At 36.2% G+C, this 17,674-nt stretch overlaps 1 protein-coding gene and 1 long non-coding RNA gene across 2 annotated transcripts; one reads left to right on the forward strand and one right to left on the reverse strand.

Moving 5' to 3' along the window:
* Positions 1-3,242: 3,242 nt before the first annotated feature.
* LOC140756565 (uncharacterized) lies at positions 3,243-4,374 on the reverse strand. The gene is made up of 2 exons (XR_012103898.1): positions 4,239-4,374; positions 3,243-3,683 (listed from the first exon to the last, which is right to left on the reverse strand). It is a non-coding gene; the product is annotated as an uncharacterized LOC140756565 (long non-coding RNA).
* A 5,710-nt stretch (positions 4,375-10,084) lies between these two features.
* On the forward strand, positions 10,085-17,365 carry LOC140756631 (pancreatic lipase-related protein 2). The gene is made up of 4 exons (XM_073092176.1): positions 10,085-10,422; positions 13,892-14,039; positions 14,507-14,647; positions 15,267-17,365. Exons 1-4 carry the CDS (start codon positions 10,329-10,331, stop codon positions 15,943-15,945), a joined length of 1,062 nt encoding a protein of 353 aa, XP_072948277.1. The 5' UTR covers positions 10,085-10,328; the 3' UTR covers positions 15,946-17,365.
* Positions 17,366-17,674: the final 309 nt, after the last annotated feature.

Here is a 17,674-nt window from a genome sequence, read left to right on the forward strand (position 1 = left end):
TATAATTTTAAACAATAACTAAGTACACCATGAAATTATAAAATGTATAAAATTATACATATCTGTAATTTTCGAAACACATAAAATTTACACGTAAACATAGTATTTTTACATTTTTTGATGCATTGGGGGTATCACCACATATTACCGTCGTCGGAATGCACCGATTTCATATGACACCATCAGTAAGTCATTTTCGTCAGTCCGTGTAGTCCCGGGACTAGAATACGCTACGGTATCCCCTGCCTGTCGTAGAAGGCGACAAAAAGGTGGCTTCCGAGGATGCTGGCGGCAAGAGTGGGAGCTCAAACCGTCCAGCAAGCAAATTCTGGAATCTGTAATCAACCCCTGATAAAATCAAATTCCTTCCAGAGAGCGGCTACAGATGAGTCGCTACGCTAAATGAATGTTCCCCTTACCATACCCTTCAATAACTGCTGTTGTTAGGCGGAAACTGATGTGGCAGTGATGCCACCGCAGTCGAACCACAGAGGGTTCTACCACCTTCAGACACATTACTTCTTTTTTTCAAAGTACGTAGCTTTGGCAAAGGGAGATCTCCCGCCGGGCTAGGTGATCATGCCCGGGGAGCGGCCGTGCTCCGACTGTCTCAGGTCGGAGCTTGTATATATGCAAGATATTTAGAAAACTTCGATAGCGTGATTCAGAATACTCGTGGCGATATCTCTTGACGAGTAGCGGGAGGTCGCCACATAGCTATTGGTGACCCTAGCGGCCTCCCGCGCTTCCCCGTGGTTTGGTGGCGAGCCTAAAGGTCGGCCGGGACAAGAAAACTATGGGCTGGAAGGGAACTTACATTACAACTAGACGTAAGTGAGTACTACTACCATTGATTATTATTTATTAAATGTATTTTTGATCGATTTGATTCCGTGCCGTCAAGTATTAAGAGTCTCCTTATAATTATATTCGGAGCAATTCACATATCAAATCAATATGATTTGGTTAAACTTATCAATATGTTTTAATTAGTAAATAATTAAACAATAATGTGAATCGAATCGCATGTACTAATAACGTAACATAGAGTCACCTATATAATAGTATCTCACAGAAATCAAAATTACTTTCAAAGTGAGAGACTTACGAAAGAAGCAGCAAGCAGAAAAAGTAAGTGAAATTCACTTATATTCTTTGAAAACGTCCCACCAATAAATAGTTAAAGTACATTTATATTTTATGTTATTTTTTATGTTTCTGAGCACAAAAATTGAAAACTCTTTTTTTTAAGATTTCTCATGTATGCAAGTTTCCTCACGATGTTTTCCTTCACCGTTTAAAGAAGTGATAATTAATTTCGAATACGTACATAACTTTGACAAATCAGAGATGCGTGGAGTTTGAACCCCAGACCTCTTGATCTTCATTTAACCACTAGGCTTCATCATAGCTATCACTTTTAAATTACACCATGTCATCAACACGGATTATACAACTATTTTAAATTACAGAATGGCTTCCGCAAACCTAGTGATCTTCACCATCATCGTCGCAGTGGTGGCCGCGTCGGCGAACCCCGCGCACGAGAGAGTCCCCCGCAGGCTGGCGCAGACGGAGCGCACCACCACCACCACCGAGGGCCCGTACATCACCATCGAGAAGTGTGACGTGCAGACTAATAACTTCTGCGGCAGCTATGTCCCACCTCCTACACCGAGCGCAAATATTCCGTTCTACCCGACTGGAAACGGAAAGTAATGTCTCCATTGACATAGGACGTCAGTCCTGTTTCCATTTTGATGGATAATAAATGAATAATAATGAACTAGCTGTTTTAATTTCTCTATATATTCAGTTCTACCAGAAGGTAATTTCTTCTGATTGTTGCTGGCTGGCGTTATAAATTCTTGTGTGCATTTTACGGGATAGTACATGAATAGTTGTTTCAATAATAACAATAAATATTATGTTCTACCTGATTGAAAATGGAAAGTAATGTTCCGAGATTTATACTGCCTGACGTCACAAACTCCTATTCCGATTAATCCCGAAGTTCCCGAGGATCATCATCATGAACCCATTACTGTCCCACTGCTGGGCAAGGGTCTGCTCTCAGAATGACAAGGATTAGACCATAGTCCACCGCGCTGGCCAAGTGCGTCTTGGTAGACTTCACATACCTTTGAGATTCTTTTTTTTATAAATCTCTGGTATGCAGGTTTCCTCACGATGTTTTCCTTCACCCTTTTAGCAAGTGATAATTAATTTCTAATACGCACATAATTTCGAAGCCTCGATCGAGAGGCCGAGTTTCTTAACCACTAGGCTATCGCTGCAAGACTGACTGAGTAAATTCAAAATTTAAAAGGTTGACGTTTCTGTCATAACACACATTGTACGGACAGTCGGTATTCGGATTTCGTCACGGGACGTATACAATTATATATAGTATATTACGGGGGTCCGGGGGACCTATTTGGGAGTCGCGAGTGTGTGTGCATCACCGACGACCGGACGACGCCAAAGGGAGCAGCGCACCACTCTACGGTATTTATATATTTTATTCACCTACACTACCGTCACTAGCACACAAGGATTCCAAATTATATTTCGGATCAACCAGCGACCTAAAACTCTACAATGTATGTTTTTTATTTTTTTTTATTTGTTTGTATGATGCATGTAATAGAATTGTAATGCAACATAATGCTAGGAATTGCACTGAAAATCTGAACTGTTTAAAGGTGGTGCTCTCTGTGGTTCGTCAGTTAAGCGCTGCTGTGGTCCGGTTTGGAGGGTGAGGTAAGGGAGACGTGCTCTTTCTAATCATTCCAGCTTAGTCCTCAGGGGTAGCGGTGTATCTATGGCCGACCTTAGATAGGAATCTAATCTTATCTGGGCTTGATAACAGATGTTCACGGGCAGCAGTAGTCACTTACCACGGGGTGAGCTGCATGCTTGTCTGCCACTCCTATATTATAAAAATCGTATTTTTATTTGTAGTTGGTAAGTTCATATAATAACACAATTACAAATATTGTTCAATTATTATTATTTGAATATGTTGAATATTTTGAAGAACCACACACAATCAACTATTTAACATTATTAATTGTTATTTGAATATGTTATTTTAAATTAATGGGATAACTGAAACATCGCCTTCATTATTTATTTCCTAAAAAATGCAGGCGAACTCCGTAACGTCCCCCAGTGATTATAAGACCCTTTTCCGTTAACAGTCGAATAGAAGGGAATATTTATAAATGAAACAAACAAAGTCAATATTTACTTATTTATTATCCTTTAAAATGGTAACAAGAATCTGTGACGTCAGCCAGTGTCAGTCAAAAACATAACTTTCCGTTACCGGTAGCGTATAACAAAAAAATCATAGTTTAATTGAAAAAATAGTTAATTACTTATTTATTTCCTATAGAATAGAAACAGAAATCTGCAACGTATGCCAGTGACAGGTCAGGAGATACTACTTTCCGTTACCAGTCGGATAGAACGGAATATTCTTACTCGGTTTCGGTTGTGGAATGTAATTGCCGCAGAAGTTATTAGTCTTCACGTCACACTTCTCGATGGTGATGGTGGGGCCTTCGGTGGTAGTGGTGCGGTCTGCCAGCCGACGTGAGACCCTCTCGTACATGGGGTTAGCTGATGTAACTACCAATCCGATGAAAATCGCAACAGTAACTATAGTTACTGCCATTCTGTAATACAATTATTTGTTTATTTAGTTATTAAATACCCTGTAAAGTTATTTTATCTACGACACATTTAAAACCATTTAGTAGCGCGTATTGCTGTTTTAAGCAGAAATATGTGTGGCTGTGGACTCCCTGACCTCCTCCGATTGTGAGGTAAAACCCGTGCCTACTAGTGGGATATAATAATTATTAAATCTACGAAAAGCAATGATACTGTCCTATCAGGATTAAAAAATATATACCACATTTAAATCTGCTTCTATAAACTCAGATATGGTATTTTCTAAACATCATTTCACTGAAGCCAATAATCTCTACCTTAAATCCTCATTCAAATAGCATGGAGGCTCTATTTTTGCTATTTGCTCTAGGTCATCCACAGTTAAGACCAGCGCTGGGTCATTTAAATCACGCACTGTTGCGGAAGTACGTAAATATATTTGTCAACCAGCAATTTGTAGATATGTAATATTGCTATAATATTTTATTAGGCGTTTTATTTGTTTTCTTAACTGCGAACTTATATTTAGTAATAAAAATACTAAAACGAATACTAACTTAAATATCAATTTATGTTATTTACAATTACTTCAAATTCGAAGCATCAAACGTATTAAAGCGATGGAACAGTTATTCAAGTATAAATTATAGTTAATTACTACAGAATGTCATGCGCACCTACCGCGCTTGGTGAACTAGCAGAACTAGTGACAATAATAGACAGATGACAATGTAGATGCCGAGCGAGTGACGTAACTCGTGACGCACCGTGACAAACTTCATTCATTACGATTACGACCCATCACTATTCATTCACAATGAGTACTTATTATTTTTTCTCTGCGTATAATATATTCAATGCTATGATTCTGTTCTTTATTAAGAATTAAAGAAGAATAAACTGACTGAAGGGATTCACAACAACGGAAATATTGAATGAGGGTCCCAGTCTAAGTCTAATTACGTATAAGTACATGACCAAATCGTTTCCTATTAGTTTACAAAAAGCTTCGACTGTTGTAGAATCTGCCATGATTCGACTGTGTGAGTCAACTTAAAACCTTCTGTCCCACTGCTGGGCACAGATTTCCTATCAGAGTATGAGAGGTTAAGGCCAAAGCGATTAGTTCGCACATCTTTCAGAACTTTTATTACAAAGAACCTTCAGGCATAGATATACCCTTCCTCATGATAATTTATTAACGCGACATTATATAGTCATCATAATCAATTTAATAAATTTGAATGTGTGCGTGTAGTATTTACACTATAAAACAAAGCATCGCTTTCGGCATCTAGCGATTTAGATTAAAGATAAAAACCTTGTAAGAAATTATGATTGTTACAACAAATTGCGTGTTTCGAAACTCATCTGTGCATTATCTTATTATTTCGTAAATGTACTTAGGAACCTTGACAGCTTAAGGTAAGTTGTGAAAAATATAGTATTAAGAGGATTTAGGACCTTGAAGGCCCTAAGACAGCGAAGATGTGGAGCCCTGGGGCACTAAAGGTGTAGCCCTAATTATTTTTAGAATTTAAGAAGAATAACAATTTTGTCGATCATTTTTTTTTATTTATTTATTTATTTAATCATATTTACAGCTAACATTACAGGTTTATACCTAATGCGTTAGAGTAAGAAATAATAATTGCATTACATTAATAAATTTTGTGAGTATAATAGTAATTTTCAGATTAATTGGTAAAATTATATGAAATCAATTAGGTACATCGTTACTTATCAATCAAAATTAATTATAATATATTCATTATCTTATAATTAATTTTAATTTAAAGAATGTGTCTACCAATTCTAACTTGGCCAGTGCGGTGGACTATATCCTGCATTACTAGGGAGAGGTGAACCGTGTCACGTGTCCGTGCAGTGGAACAGCAATGGGTTGACGACAAACTCTAAAAAAGTATATAATATTAATCCCTGCAAAGTAACTTAGTATAAGTAGTAAGCAGTAAGTTAAGGATAAGTATTAAGTATGTCTCTCTTACCACACCTTTCAAACCAGAACATCGAATCGCATACATTGATGTTATTAGAAATAGGTGTGGCGATGTTGCCTCCGGAGTCAAACCACGAAGGGTTCTACCTCAAAATCTTTCATTGTTATTGTTTTTAAATAAAAATAATAAGTATGGCCTAAATCCCTCTCATCATAAGGTGACTCATGCCCAGCAATGGGACAGTAATGTGACAACGGCATACACTAAGAAAGTAAAGTTATTGACTTCTGCCCACGCTTCAATAATTTGTTTAGCGGCAGAACAAGTTTGAGTACGGTCGGTTCCCCATAATATACCGTATGTTATGACGAATTGAATATTTAAACTAATTGTAATAATTGGTCAAGTGCGAGCCCAACTCGTATAATGAAGGTTCCGTATCACCAAATTCTCATTTATTTTTTCCGTTAGCTGACTTCTTTATTTTTGCTATTCGTTGTGGGAATTTGAACTGTCTACCTAGTACCGTTTAGAAGATAAAGCGAAAAATGACAAAAATAGCGGTTTCTTGTTATATTGTAATACCCCTATTTATATAGAAGAGTTTTTATTTTTAGTATTTGTTAGCGGCCACCATTATACAGGATAAATTTTTAAAACGGGCCTTCAGGGCCAAATCCGAAACTATAAGGATTAGCGAAAAATGCTGAAAGGAGTTACGAGGCCGATTTTGATAAAAACTAAAACTGCATCATTAGTTTTTTTAAATATTTTTTTCCTTAGCCGGGAATCGAACGAGTTTATTTTGAAAAAAAATTAATTAATTAATTAATTATTGGCGGGAACTTAACTGACAAATTAATATGAAAAAATATGTATTTTCTTAAAATTGTGGCTTTTCCTTTAGTTTGTCATTTATCATTACTTCCCAGAATTTGATCCTTATAAGCAGCACTATCAGATAGTGGAATGATATAGAGGGTGTATTTTTTTCTAAATGAACTCGTTCGATTCCCGGCTAGGGAAAAATATATTTAAAAAAACTAATGATGCAGTTTTAGTTCTTATCAAAATCGACCGCGTAACTCCTTGCAGCATTATTCGCTAATCCTTATAGTTTCAGATTTGGCCCTGAAGGCCTATTTGAAAAATTCACCCTTTATATTCTGTGAAAAATTCAAGTGTCTGTCTATTACAGTTCAGGAGATAGAGCCCTGTGAGAAACAGACAGACAGCGGAGTCTTAGTAATAGGGTTCCGTTTTTACGCTTTGGGAACCCTAAAACCGTATCCTAAACACACTATATAAAGGCTGGCGACTTTTGCCAAATCAAAACAAGCCTACATCGCTAAAGAGAAACAACTGTTACACTAGAAAGTATTTATTGCGAAAAATTAGATTGATTGCTAAATATTAATTGGAAAGAGAAGTATATAAATATTCATACAGAAAATTGATTGATTATTCACTATTTATTGGCGAATATGAATTTTTGGGTAAGTCCTATTTTTGTCCGAAATGTCAAAATAATTTCTATCCTACTTAGTTCAGATTGATTATGAAAAATCGACAAAATGTTTTTGTCCATACAGTATAGAATTACTAAAAATATACATTTTTTTTATTATTTTACATTTCTATACTTTTCATTATTATAATTTTTGAGTTAAGAATTTGATGTTCAACAAAAAGTTTGTTGATAAAAATAAAAAATAAAATAAAGCAAAAATAAGAATCAATCATTTTGCTCGAAAAAATACTAAAATTATTGAACGTCAATGCATCCACCACCACTTCGCAAGGTGTTTCGTCCTCGATAACAAAGTAAATGATGTACGTATAATGTAAGGTAAATACGGAACACTTTTACTAAGCCAGTATCTGTCCGTCTGGCCGTTTGTGTCTCCGTCTGTCCGTCTGTCACAGGTCTTTATCTCCTGAACCGTAATAGATAGACACTTGAAATTTACAGAGCATGGATAAGGGTGGCCGCTATAACAAGGAATACTAAAAAAAAATAAAATTATCTATTGAATCGTAATAGTTAGACAGTTCAATGTTAAATTTTCACAATGCATTTACCTCAATGGCTGCTATAATAACAAATACTAAAAATAAAAAAATATGAAAATTTTGGTGGTAGGTACGGAACTCTCCGCGTGCGAGTCCTACTTGCACTTGGTCATTTATTTCTTATGCTCATTATTTTATTTTAGGTCTTCTCTCTACTTCTGCTTTGTTCCTTGGAGATTCTAGCAGCACCGAGAAGCCGGGGTGATGAGCACCTAGACGCCCTGGAACAATCCATGAAGAACCAGCTCCACAGACCATGGCGGAAGCCCGACAACCCGTCGCAATTCCCGCGGAAGGGCGAACGCCCGTCTCCCCAGGGACCCCAGAAGGTCTCGTCTGGATGTGAGGACTGCCCTGAGCAGGTCCCGTTAGATGCTAATTGGGGATAATAAACTTCGATTAAAAACTGCGTTTTACTGTTACGTACTTGATGAAATATGATTCTGATTTTTATAAAATTGAAATAAACGAGCGTGCAGCGATAGTTTTATTGAAGGTGGTAGAACCCTTTGTGGTTCGACTCCGGCGGCACCACCGCCACTCCTATTCCTGCCTCATAACAGCAGTGTTAAACGTTGCTGTGTTCCGTTTTGAAGGGTGTGGTAAGGGAGACATACTTTTCCGAGGCATTCCAGCTTAGTCCGGGTAGCAGCGCATCGGTGACTGACCTGAAGTGGGAATGTGGTCTTGCCTGGGGTTGATTACAGATGTCCATGTGCGGTTGTAGCCACTTTACATCACATGGACTGCATGCTCGTCTGCTACTTCTATATTATACACTAGCTGATCCGGCAAACTTTGTACCGCCTCAAAATCTATTTATCAAAAATATTTCATATAAAATAAAGCCTATGTTGCTCGTGGATAATGTAGCTTTTGAATGGTGAAAGAATTTTAAAATCGGTCCAGTAGTTTTTGAGCCTATTCATTATAACCAAACAAACAAACAAAGTTTTCCTCATTATAATATTACTTAGTGTAGATAAATGTTTCGGATATAATTATTCGAAATATTTAACGAAACTAAGAATTTTAAGTGTACAAAACTACACAGTAGATCCCTTATAAGTAATGGAGATATTAGGTACACATTAACCTTGGCTCACTCTTGTAGCCAAAAATGTTTTAAACAATACTTGATTATCATTTAAATTATTAATCATACTATGTGTATCCTAGGATGGAAAACAATACTTTACCATAGATTAGTAAAGATACTTCGCCGCCTTGAAATTGAATGAAGCTACAAACGGCTTATTAGTAAGTTCCTTTTTTTTAATTCTTGGGAAAGAAAAACATTTTTAGATAAAATTTACGAATAAATAACTAATACTGCGTAATTTACATAATAAATAAATAATTATTTCAAATGTTTTAGGAACATTTTAGCACGGCGACGTGGCAAAACTATTTTACGCAACTATTTCAATTCTCAAAACTGGGTACATTTTCGTGTTGGGAGTGAGTAATCTTTACTAATCTATGGACTTTACTTATAAAATTCGTATTTGCATATAATTAGACACTAATTTGAATTTTACGGGCTTAAGAATTTTATTACAATACTAAAACTTTTTCAGAACGCCTTCATGTGTATCGGCCTTAAATACTATCAAAATGTGATCTCAAAATTGTATAGGAAAATTACTAATCTATGAAACTAGATAACAAGTAGTTATAATAAGTAATTTAAAATTATAATTTACATAATTAATGAAGTAAAACGATGTAAAAGTCAAACAATTATTCTTGATCTAAATTTTTCCTAATTTTAAATTTTATTAATTTGGAGAACATTTTTGTTAAAAAGTATTGCATAATTTTATTCAATTCAAGAATATAATATTTGGGGCCAGATTTTAATATTTTAGGATACAGACTAAATAGTACTACTATACTATACTAAGATATTTTAGGGAGACAGACTTTTCCGAGGCTTTCCAGGTTAGTCCTCAGGGGTAGCGGATTGGAAGCGGCGCATCTGTGGCCGACCTCAGATAGGAATATCTTATTTTATCTGGGGTTGATTACAGATGTCCATGGACGGCAGTAGCCACTTACCATCAGGTGGACTGAGTGCTCGTCTGCTACTCTTACATTATAAAAAAATCGCTTTATTATCTTTTAAAAAAGCATTGTCATATATTACAACAATGTCATATACACAGACCTTTTCAAAACAAACACAGGTCTGTGGTTATATATTACTCCGATAAACCGTAAAACACTACTTAACGATAAATACAAGGAAATCTGTCCATATTAGATTTATGTCTACACGTTTACAAATAAAAGAGGTTTCTTTGTAACGAAACTCATATTTAGCGGTTGCCAACATTACCATGCTAAGATTTGTTAATCTTTCTCTAAGGAAGCCATCTTGTCAGTTTGCAACAAGCAGTGTGGACGTGCAGTCTTCGCGCCACAAATAAAACTTTTTAAATCTCGTTTCCCGCCATTATGTCATGAACAAGGTCACACCCGTACGGCCGCGCGTGTCTTCATTTAAAAAATGTTCACGATTTATTGTGTCACAGATAAAAAATTGAGCGCAAAAATAGTGTCGTTTGGCAGAATGATGCCGTGACTTTTTTAATGTATTTTTAGAGAAAAATGACAGTAATCCTATGGTGTTTGTTTTTTTTAATACCTAATGGTATAAATGCAAGGACAGAAGAAGGATATTCCCGAGGACTGTTATCAGTATGTATGTTGCTTTTTTTAACACGTAACAATAATAATTAAAAAAAAAACTGATTTTTGTTATAGTCTTTATAACACGTTGTTAAATTTAAATTTTAATCTGTCTAGGGAGGTGTCATGTAAACGCACTTTTTTTTATTTTCACAATAGAACTACACCAGAAAATAGAAATAAAAAGTAATCTTACCTCCTAGTAATAATTTTATAGGCACATAATTATTTCAAATTTTAATTTTAATTCAGTAGTTAAATAAAGTGAAAATAACACTTCCTTGCATACGAATAAAGATAACTAATAATTTATTCACGATTCACTAGATTCGACTATAACCATAAATTACTAGGAAAACAGGACATGGCTACATAATTACGGTTTGTCCGCTCAGATTAGGTGCATTACGATAACCTAGAATTACCATCCGTACACGCAAACTATTCTTAAATCGAGAATAAATAATAAACGCTTTATACACTCACAGCCCCACACTAGGATTCCCTGTGTCGTGGCTGCATGGACACACAAAGACGAATACACAAACACCCAGACCCAGAACAGATATCTAAATTCATAATTTATATATCTGGCCGGGGATCGAACCCGGAACCCTTCGCGCGTCAGACCGGTATGGTAACCGCTCCGCCACGCGGGTTGTCAATGATTTTTATTTATAATATTAAGTAGCAAACGAGCATGCATCCACCTGATAGTGTTACTGCTGCCCATGGACATATGTAATCAACCCCAGATGAGATTAACGTAAATGATTGATGATGATGAGTAAAACGACTACCGCTGGTTTGCCTTAAAAGTAAATCCAAAGTAAAACAGCTATAAAACCAAAGACAATCATCTTTTCTAAGATTTAAGACTAAGATAGTCGCCGCAATTGAAAGTCAATCGGCATCGACAGCCTTTGAAACGCACGAACTGCTTCTTATTAGAAATAACCATTCCCAGTCTAACCATACTGGTTCTACCACTTTTCGGTTGTTATTTCTGATGACTAAGTTGGAACGTCTCGCGTCCACACCCTTGAAAGCGGAACACAACAGCGCTTAACACTGCTGTTATTAGGCAGAAATATGTTTGGCGGTGGTCCCGCCGGAGCCAAACAACGGAGGATTCTACCAACGTATACTGACGTCACTGCATCAGATGAACTACATGCTCATTCACTATTTCTATTATATAAAATATCTGTAGAGTAGCGTGCGTTTCGTTGACAAATGTTATAATCTGTGGTTGTAATCGGTAACTCTTGCGCGATGTAATAAATTTAATCTCACGAAGAAAATCTAACTGGCTAGTTGGACGCCAAATCACTATGATATCACTATAATACATAATAATATATACTAGCTAACGCGGCAAACTTTGTCTTGCCTTATAAATAAAAAAAAAAAAAGGTGAACAATCCTTATCACTTAGGGGTATAAAAAATAGATAGTAGCCGATTCTCAGACCTACTGAATATGCATATAAAATTTGGTGAAAATCGGTAAAGCCGTTTCGGAGGAGCACGGTAACTAACATTGTGACACGAGAATTTTATACATAACAGACATCTAAATTCCTCCGTGAGATATCGCCCTGGCGGGGGATCGAACCCGGACCGTTGTTGTCGTCGAATCGTCGTTAACCCATCACTGTCCCACTGTCTCCTCTCAGAATGAAAAGGATTAGGCCATAGTCCATCGCGCTGGCCAAGTGCGAATTGGTGGTCTTCACCATAGATATAGGATGTCAGCGAAAAAAAAGTCTATGGTCTTCACATATCATTGATAACTTTTTTTTTATTTTATCTCTCAGGTCATAGATTAGTAAAGATACTTCGCCGCCTTGAAATTGAATGAAGCCACATACGGCTTATTTTAGTAAGTTCTTTTTTTGAATCCTTGAGAAATAAAAACATTTTTAGAGAAAATTACGAATAAATAACTAATTTACGTAATAATTACGTAATTTACGTAATAAATAAATAATTATTTCAAATATTTTAGGGACATTTTAGCACGGAGACGTGGCAAAACTTTTTTGCGCAACTATTTCAATTCTCAAAACTGGGTACATTTTCTTGTTAGGAGTGAGTAATTTTTACTAATCTATGTCTCAGGTATGCAGCTTTCTTCACGATGTTTACCTTCAACGTTAAAGCATGATAATTAATTTGATATACGCACATACATAGCGTAGAAAAATCAGAGGTTCTGGGTTTCAAACCTCGGACCCTTTTATCAAGACGCCGACTTTCAACCACTAAGCTATGACTAATCACCATATCATTATTATAATATATATGACATTATGGCCACTTGCAAGGAAATTGCAAAATGATGTGTAATGGCGTCGTCAAACAAATTATACCTTGAAGCTACCAACAAGACATATTGTTATGGTAATGCATACTTAGTTATAAGTGCGATGGATATTTCCGTTGCATATGTTATAAATATATTGTTAGACATATATTCAAATTATTTTATTATAGTAGATATCATGTTAATTAATTATTTTGTGTTATTATTTTATAATATACTGGCTGGTATGATTGTATGAGTTAGCATAAAAAAGAAAAAGAACGCTGTTGACGTTTGAGTTGTATTTTGCGCGGGAATAACAAATGTTGTAAAAAAAATTAAGAAAAAGTTTTATTCTTTCAATATAATATAATATATTGTATATAAAGTCTCTGTGTTGACAATTCTACCATTTTCTTATTCCTTACTAAATCATTTCCTCAATTTTCTTTTTCATTTGAAAAATCTGCCTTAAATTGTCCTTGATTAAAATATCAACATTTGACCATCTTTTCATGCTAAACATTGTCAAATTCGATTTTTTCTTCAATGATTATTATTTAAGTAACTATTTTTTTATAATCATAATATTTTGCAATCTATCGTGCAGTAACTTTGCCATGAACTTTCTTTAAGGCGCTCGAACAACCAAAATCAAAAATCGTAATCCTAATGCTACTGATAAGACCAATGCGAGTAAATAATTAAAAATGTGTTACCATTGATTCTTGATAATTATTCAAAATTTTTAATTAAATTGACAGTTCTAAGTAGGTATTTAGGTAAACATCGAGGTTAGGCATCAGAGATGCGGTAGCAAGTCAGTCAATTTCTCACAAAAAAAAATGTGCCCTGTATGGAGAAAACCATTTATTTTCAAGGATTTTATTTTTTGTATATTTGTTATAACTGCCATCGTTTTTCTTTGTAAAATTTTCAAGTGTATATCTAATACGGTTCAAGAGATAAAGCCTTTGGACTGGCGGACACACAGTGAAGGCTTAGTAATAGGGTTCCATTTTTACCCTCTGGGTATGGAACCCTAAAGAACACCTACTCAATTCTATTGTCAGAGAAGTCGTAATTCCCGCATAACCTTAATATTGAACTTTGCTTCTGATGTTAAATTTTTTAATTGATGATATAAAAAAATCAAAAATGGTTAAATTTTCTAGGTCCAGGATCAACAAAGCCCGCAACCATACCCCGGAGCCAGCTGCAGTACCTCTACTTCGTGGTGCAGGGCAAGGGCCGCAGCAGACAGAGGTACACCTACTGGAACGCGAAGAACATCGCCACAGACCCTCGAATGGACTTTAAGAGGTATGATCATCTTATCAACCCATTACTATCTACTGCTGAGCACGTGTCTCCTCTCAGAATGAGAAGGATTAGGCCATAGTCCACCGCGCTGGCCAAGTCGGAATTGGTAACTTTTTTAAGATTTCTCAGGAATACAGGTTTCCTCACGATGTTTTGTATTATTTTATATAACTTTGAAAAATCAGAGGTCGGCGCCTTAGATCAAGGGACTGGGTTAAAAGGTATTCAATTATTATTATTTTTAAAGACGCTTTCTACACTCATCGTCCCACACCAAGATTCTACGTATCGTGGGTGCCATCAACACACACACGCAAATGCACAAACACCCAGACCCAGAAACAGAAATCTAAATTTGTCTTTTATATACATATCTGGACGGGGTTCGAACCCGGGACCCACTGGACTTCAGACCGGTGACCAACACCAAACGCTTTATCTTGATGGCTGATTCTTTAAATTTCCAGAAAGACTCTCTTAGTAGCCATTGGTTACCTGGACAGCACCAGCTTCCCCATCTCCTCGATGTTCGCCAATGAGTACGAAGACAGGAATTACAACATTATACTTGTAGACAACCAAAGATTCGCTACAGTTCATTATTATCTGTAAGTACCTTTTTTGGTTAATTATATGTTATTGTTATTATGTATTATGCGTATATATGTATAAAAGTGTTATAAGTAACATATATGACACTATTAGACTTATTATTAGAGGAGTGGCAGACGAGTATGCAGTCCACTTGATGGTAAGTTGCTACAGCCGCCCATGGACACCTGTAATAAGCCCCAGATAAGATTATATTCCTACCTGAATTCAGCCGCAGATGCACCTCTAACCCTGAAAAATAAACTGGAATGCCTCGGTAATGTATGTCTCCCTTTCCACACTCTTCAAACCAGTTATTAGGCAGAAAGAGGTATGACGCTGGTGCCGCCGGAGTCGAACTAAAAACCCCCTTAAAAACAATTAGACTGATTGCCAAAAAAGCTGGACAATTACCGACTTTAGAGGGTAATTACTACCATTGTACATATTCTGACAGACGGCCTGAACACAACAGCCAGCGGATGCTTAATAATAGGGTTCCGTTTTTACCCTTTGAATATGGAACCCTAAAAACAAGCATAGTCCACATATTTGATAAGTGCTATAGAAAAGATTTTAATTCTTTAAAATAGCAGGAAGTCTACTTATGATAATGTTTGCACTTATTCTTTCCAGAGCCACGCGACTAATGCGTCCAGTCGGCAAGCATGTCGCAGAAGTACTTGTCCAGCTCACGAGAGCCGGCTTAAACCCATCTAAGCTGGAACTCCTAGGCTTTAGCCTGGGAGGACAGACTGTTAGCTACATCGCCTCCAACTTCCAGAAATTAACCGGGCAGAACATTTCCAGGATAACCGCATTAGAACCGGCCGGTCCTTGCTTCAGGACTCTTGGTGTTGACGACAGACTTGACGCATCTAACGCTGATTTTGTTCAAGTGGTTCACACGAATATCGACGGGTTTGGCATGGCGGCGAAGATGGGTCATGTTGATTTCTACGTCAATGGGGGGGAGTACCAGCCGTCTGATCTAAACCTGTTTCCTTGCACGACAACTTGTAGCCATTTCCGGGTGCTAGCGCTATGGTTATCAGCTTTGAAGAACCCTGATAAGTTCGTCGCGATCAAATGCGATTCGATACAGCAAGCTAGAGACGCTCTCTGCTACAAAGACCACGTTGAGACGAATGTTATGGGATTGAATGTAGATACAAAGAATCATGGGATATTCTACTTGTCTACCAGTAAAGGGTATCCGTTCTATTTAGGGAAGAAGGGATTGAAAGCAAAATATGCGTCGTGGAGACATATTAGTGATATTAATGAGAGTGATGACATTGAAGTGTATACTTGATATGCCTTTATATATACAGGCATTGAGCGTGTCGTGTCAGACGTAAAACATTTTTATGTGACAGGCACAGCCCGTACGTTGTGTTACAGAGGATAATACTTTGATGCATAGACTAAAGATGAATATTATTTTTTCTGCAACGACACGTGTCTGACACGTAACAATAGATATAAATGTAGCTAAAGAGGTGTAAATTAAAATTTCAATCGAAACGATATTTTAAAAACAACATTTTATTATGAAAAAGTAAAGTCCAAAATAATCATGAAGGATATGTTTAGTATAAGTAGACATTAATTGGGTTTAAAAATCTTCAAATATAACTAAGGACCTCAGCAGTGACTACTTCTAGCATCTGCCATCAACGCTTTAGCTGCTTTTTAGAAGCTAGATGGTTAAATATTGCACACTAAATGGTTCAGCGTTGGTCACGATCCATAAGTTCCTTCATATCCAGCTCGAAGGACCAAAATAATGACCAAGGATCCAAGTGCAAGTGCATAGAAACAACAAGTTTCATATGAGCACGAATATTTATTGAATTGGTATATGCTAAGTAAAAATCTCGTTATAATTTTCTAGCTTTGTGTACAGCGCCATCTAACTTAAAAGGAACATTGAACACAACTGCTTTTGGAAAACATGATGCAGCTTCAATACTGGCACTACAACCCACGCATCAGTGGGTTAATGATAATAACTTATCAATAGTTATACAATAACGATCTCGAAAAGGTTGTGAAACTTATAAATAATGTTTAATGTAAATCACAATGTGTAAGGGGCCACTCATTAGTTACGTGAGGATGCTTTTGGTAATTTTAGAACCCCTGCCCCCCACGTAAGGGTACGCATGTATGTATTTTTCAAACCCTGCCCCCTAAATAAGATTCCTTTTCGTTTATTTATCTTCCAGACGCGGATCTACTCGATCCTGCCTCTTACAGACTGGAATATATTACGTAAGAATGGCTTTTACAAAAGTTAGGGTATTTCCAGATAGTTTATTTTTTATTTATTTAGGTATTCATTTATTTTAGACAATATAAACAACGATACAAAAGTATAATAGAATACAGAGGTCCATATTATATATACCTTACAGAATAACATACATTCTAATATATACTTAAAACATTTGCCCCCTCGGGATCCTTATATAAATAATGAATGACTCGTAAGAGATTTTTTAAGCCATTTTTTTTTAAATTATTTTGTGGGATTTATTTGTGAGCTCGGGTCCAATATATAGGGGTTTAATCTATAGCTAAGCATGGAAGAGGTAATTATGTTGAAATAACAAACATTTTTCTTCAATATTTCAGATTATTCGTATAACCTATTTACAAATATATAAATTAGTTGTTATCAATAAGTTACCTTGATAGTCTAAAAGTTTGGTAATTCATTAAATTTTATTTATAAAAAAATTGTATATTTGTTTTCCTAATCAAATTTAAAAATTGATTTTCAGTCCTCCTCGCCTACAGATAAGTTACCTACTAGTCTCCTACCCCTGAAGTTAAACATTTATTGGAGTGCCTCCAATAAATGTTTCTGATTTATCATACCACTCAATCCAGAACGTAGAGCGTTTTATTTTTTTGATAATATTAAGATAGCAAACGACCATGCAGTCCACCTTACGGTAGTGGCTCCTGTCCATGGACATCTGTAATCAAGACTAGGTGAGATTCCTACCTAAGTTGACCACGGGTGCGATGCTACC

This window comes from Epargyreus clarus, unplaced genomic scaffold (genome assembly GCF_041222505.1).
Source record: "Epargyreus clarus isolate Ecla_fem2 unplaced genomic scaffold, WU_Ecla_fem_2.2 ptg000035l, whole genome shotgun sequence".
Lineage (NCBI taxonomy): Eukaryota > Metazoa > Arthropoda > Insecta > Lepidoptera > Hesperiidae > Epargyreus > Epargyreus clarus.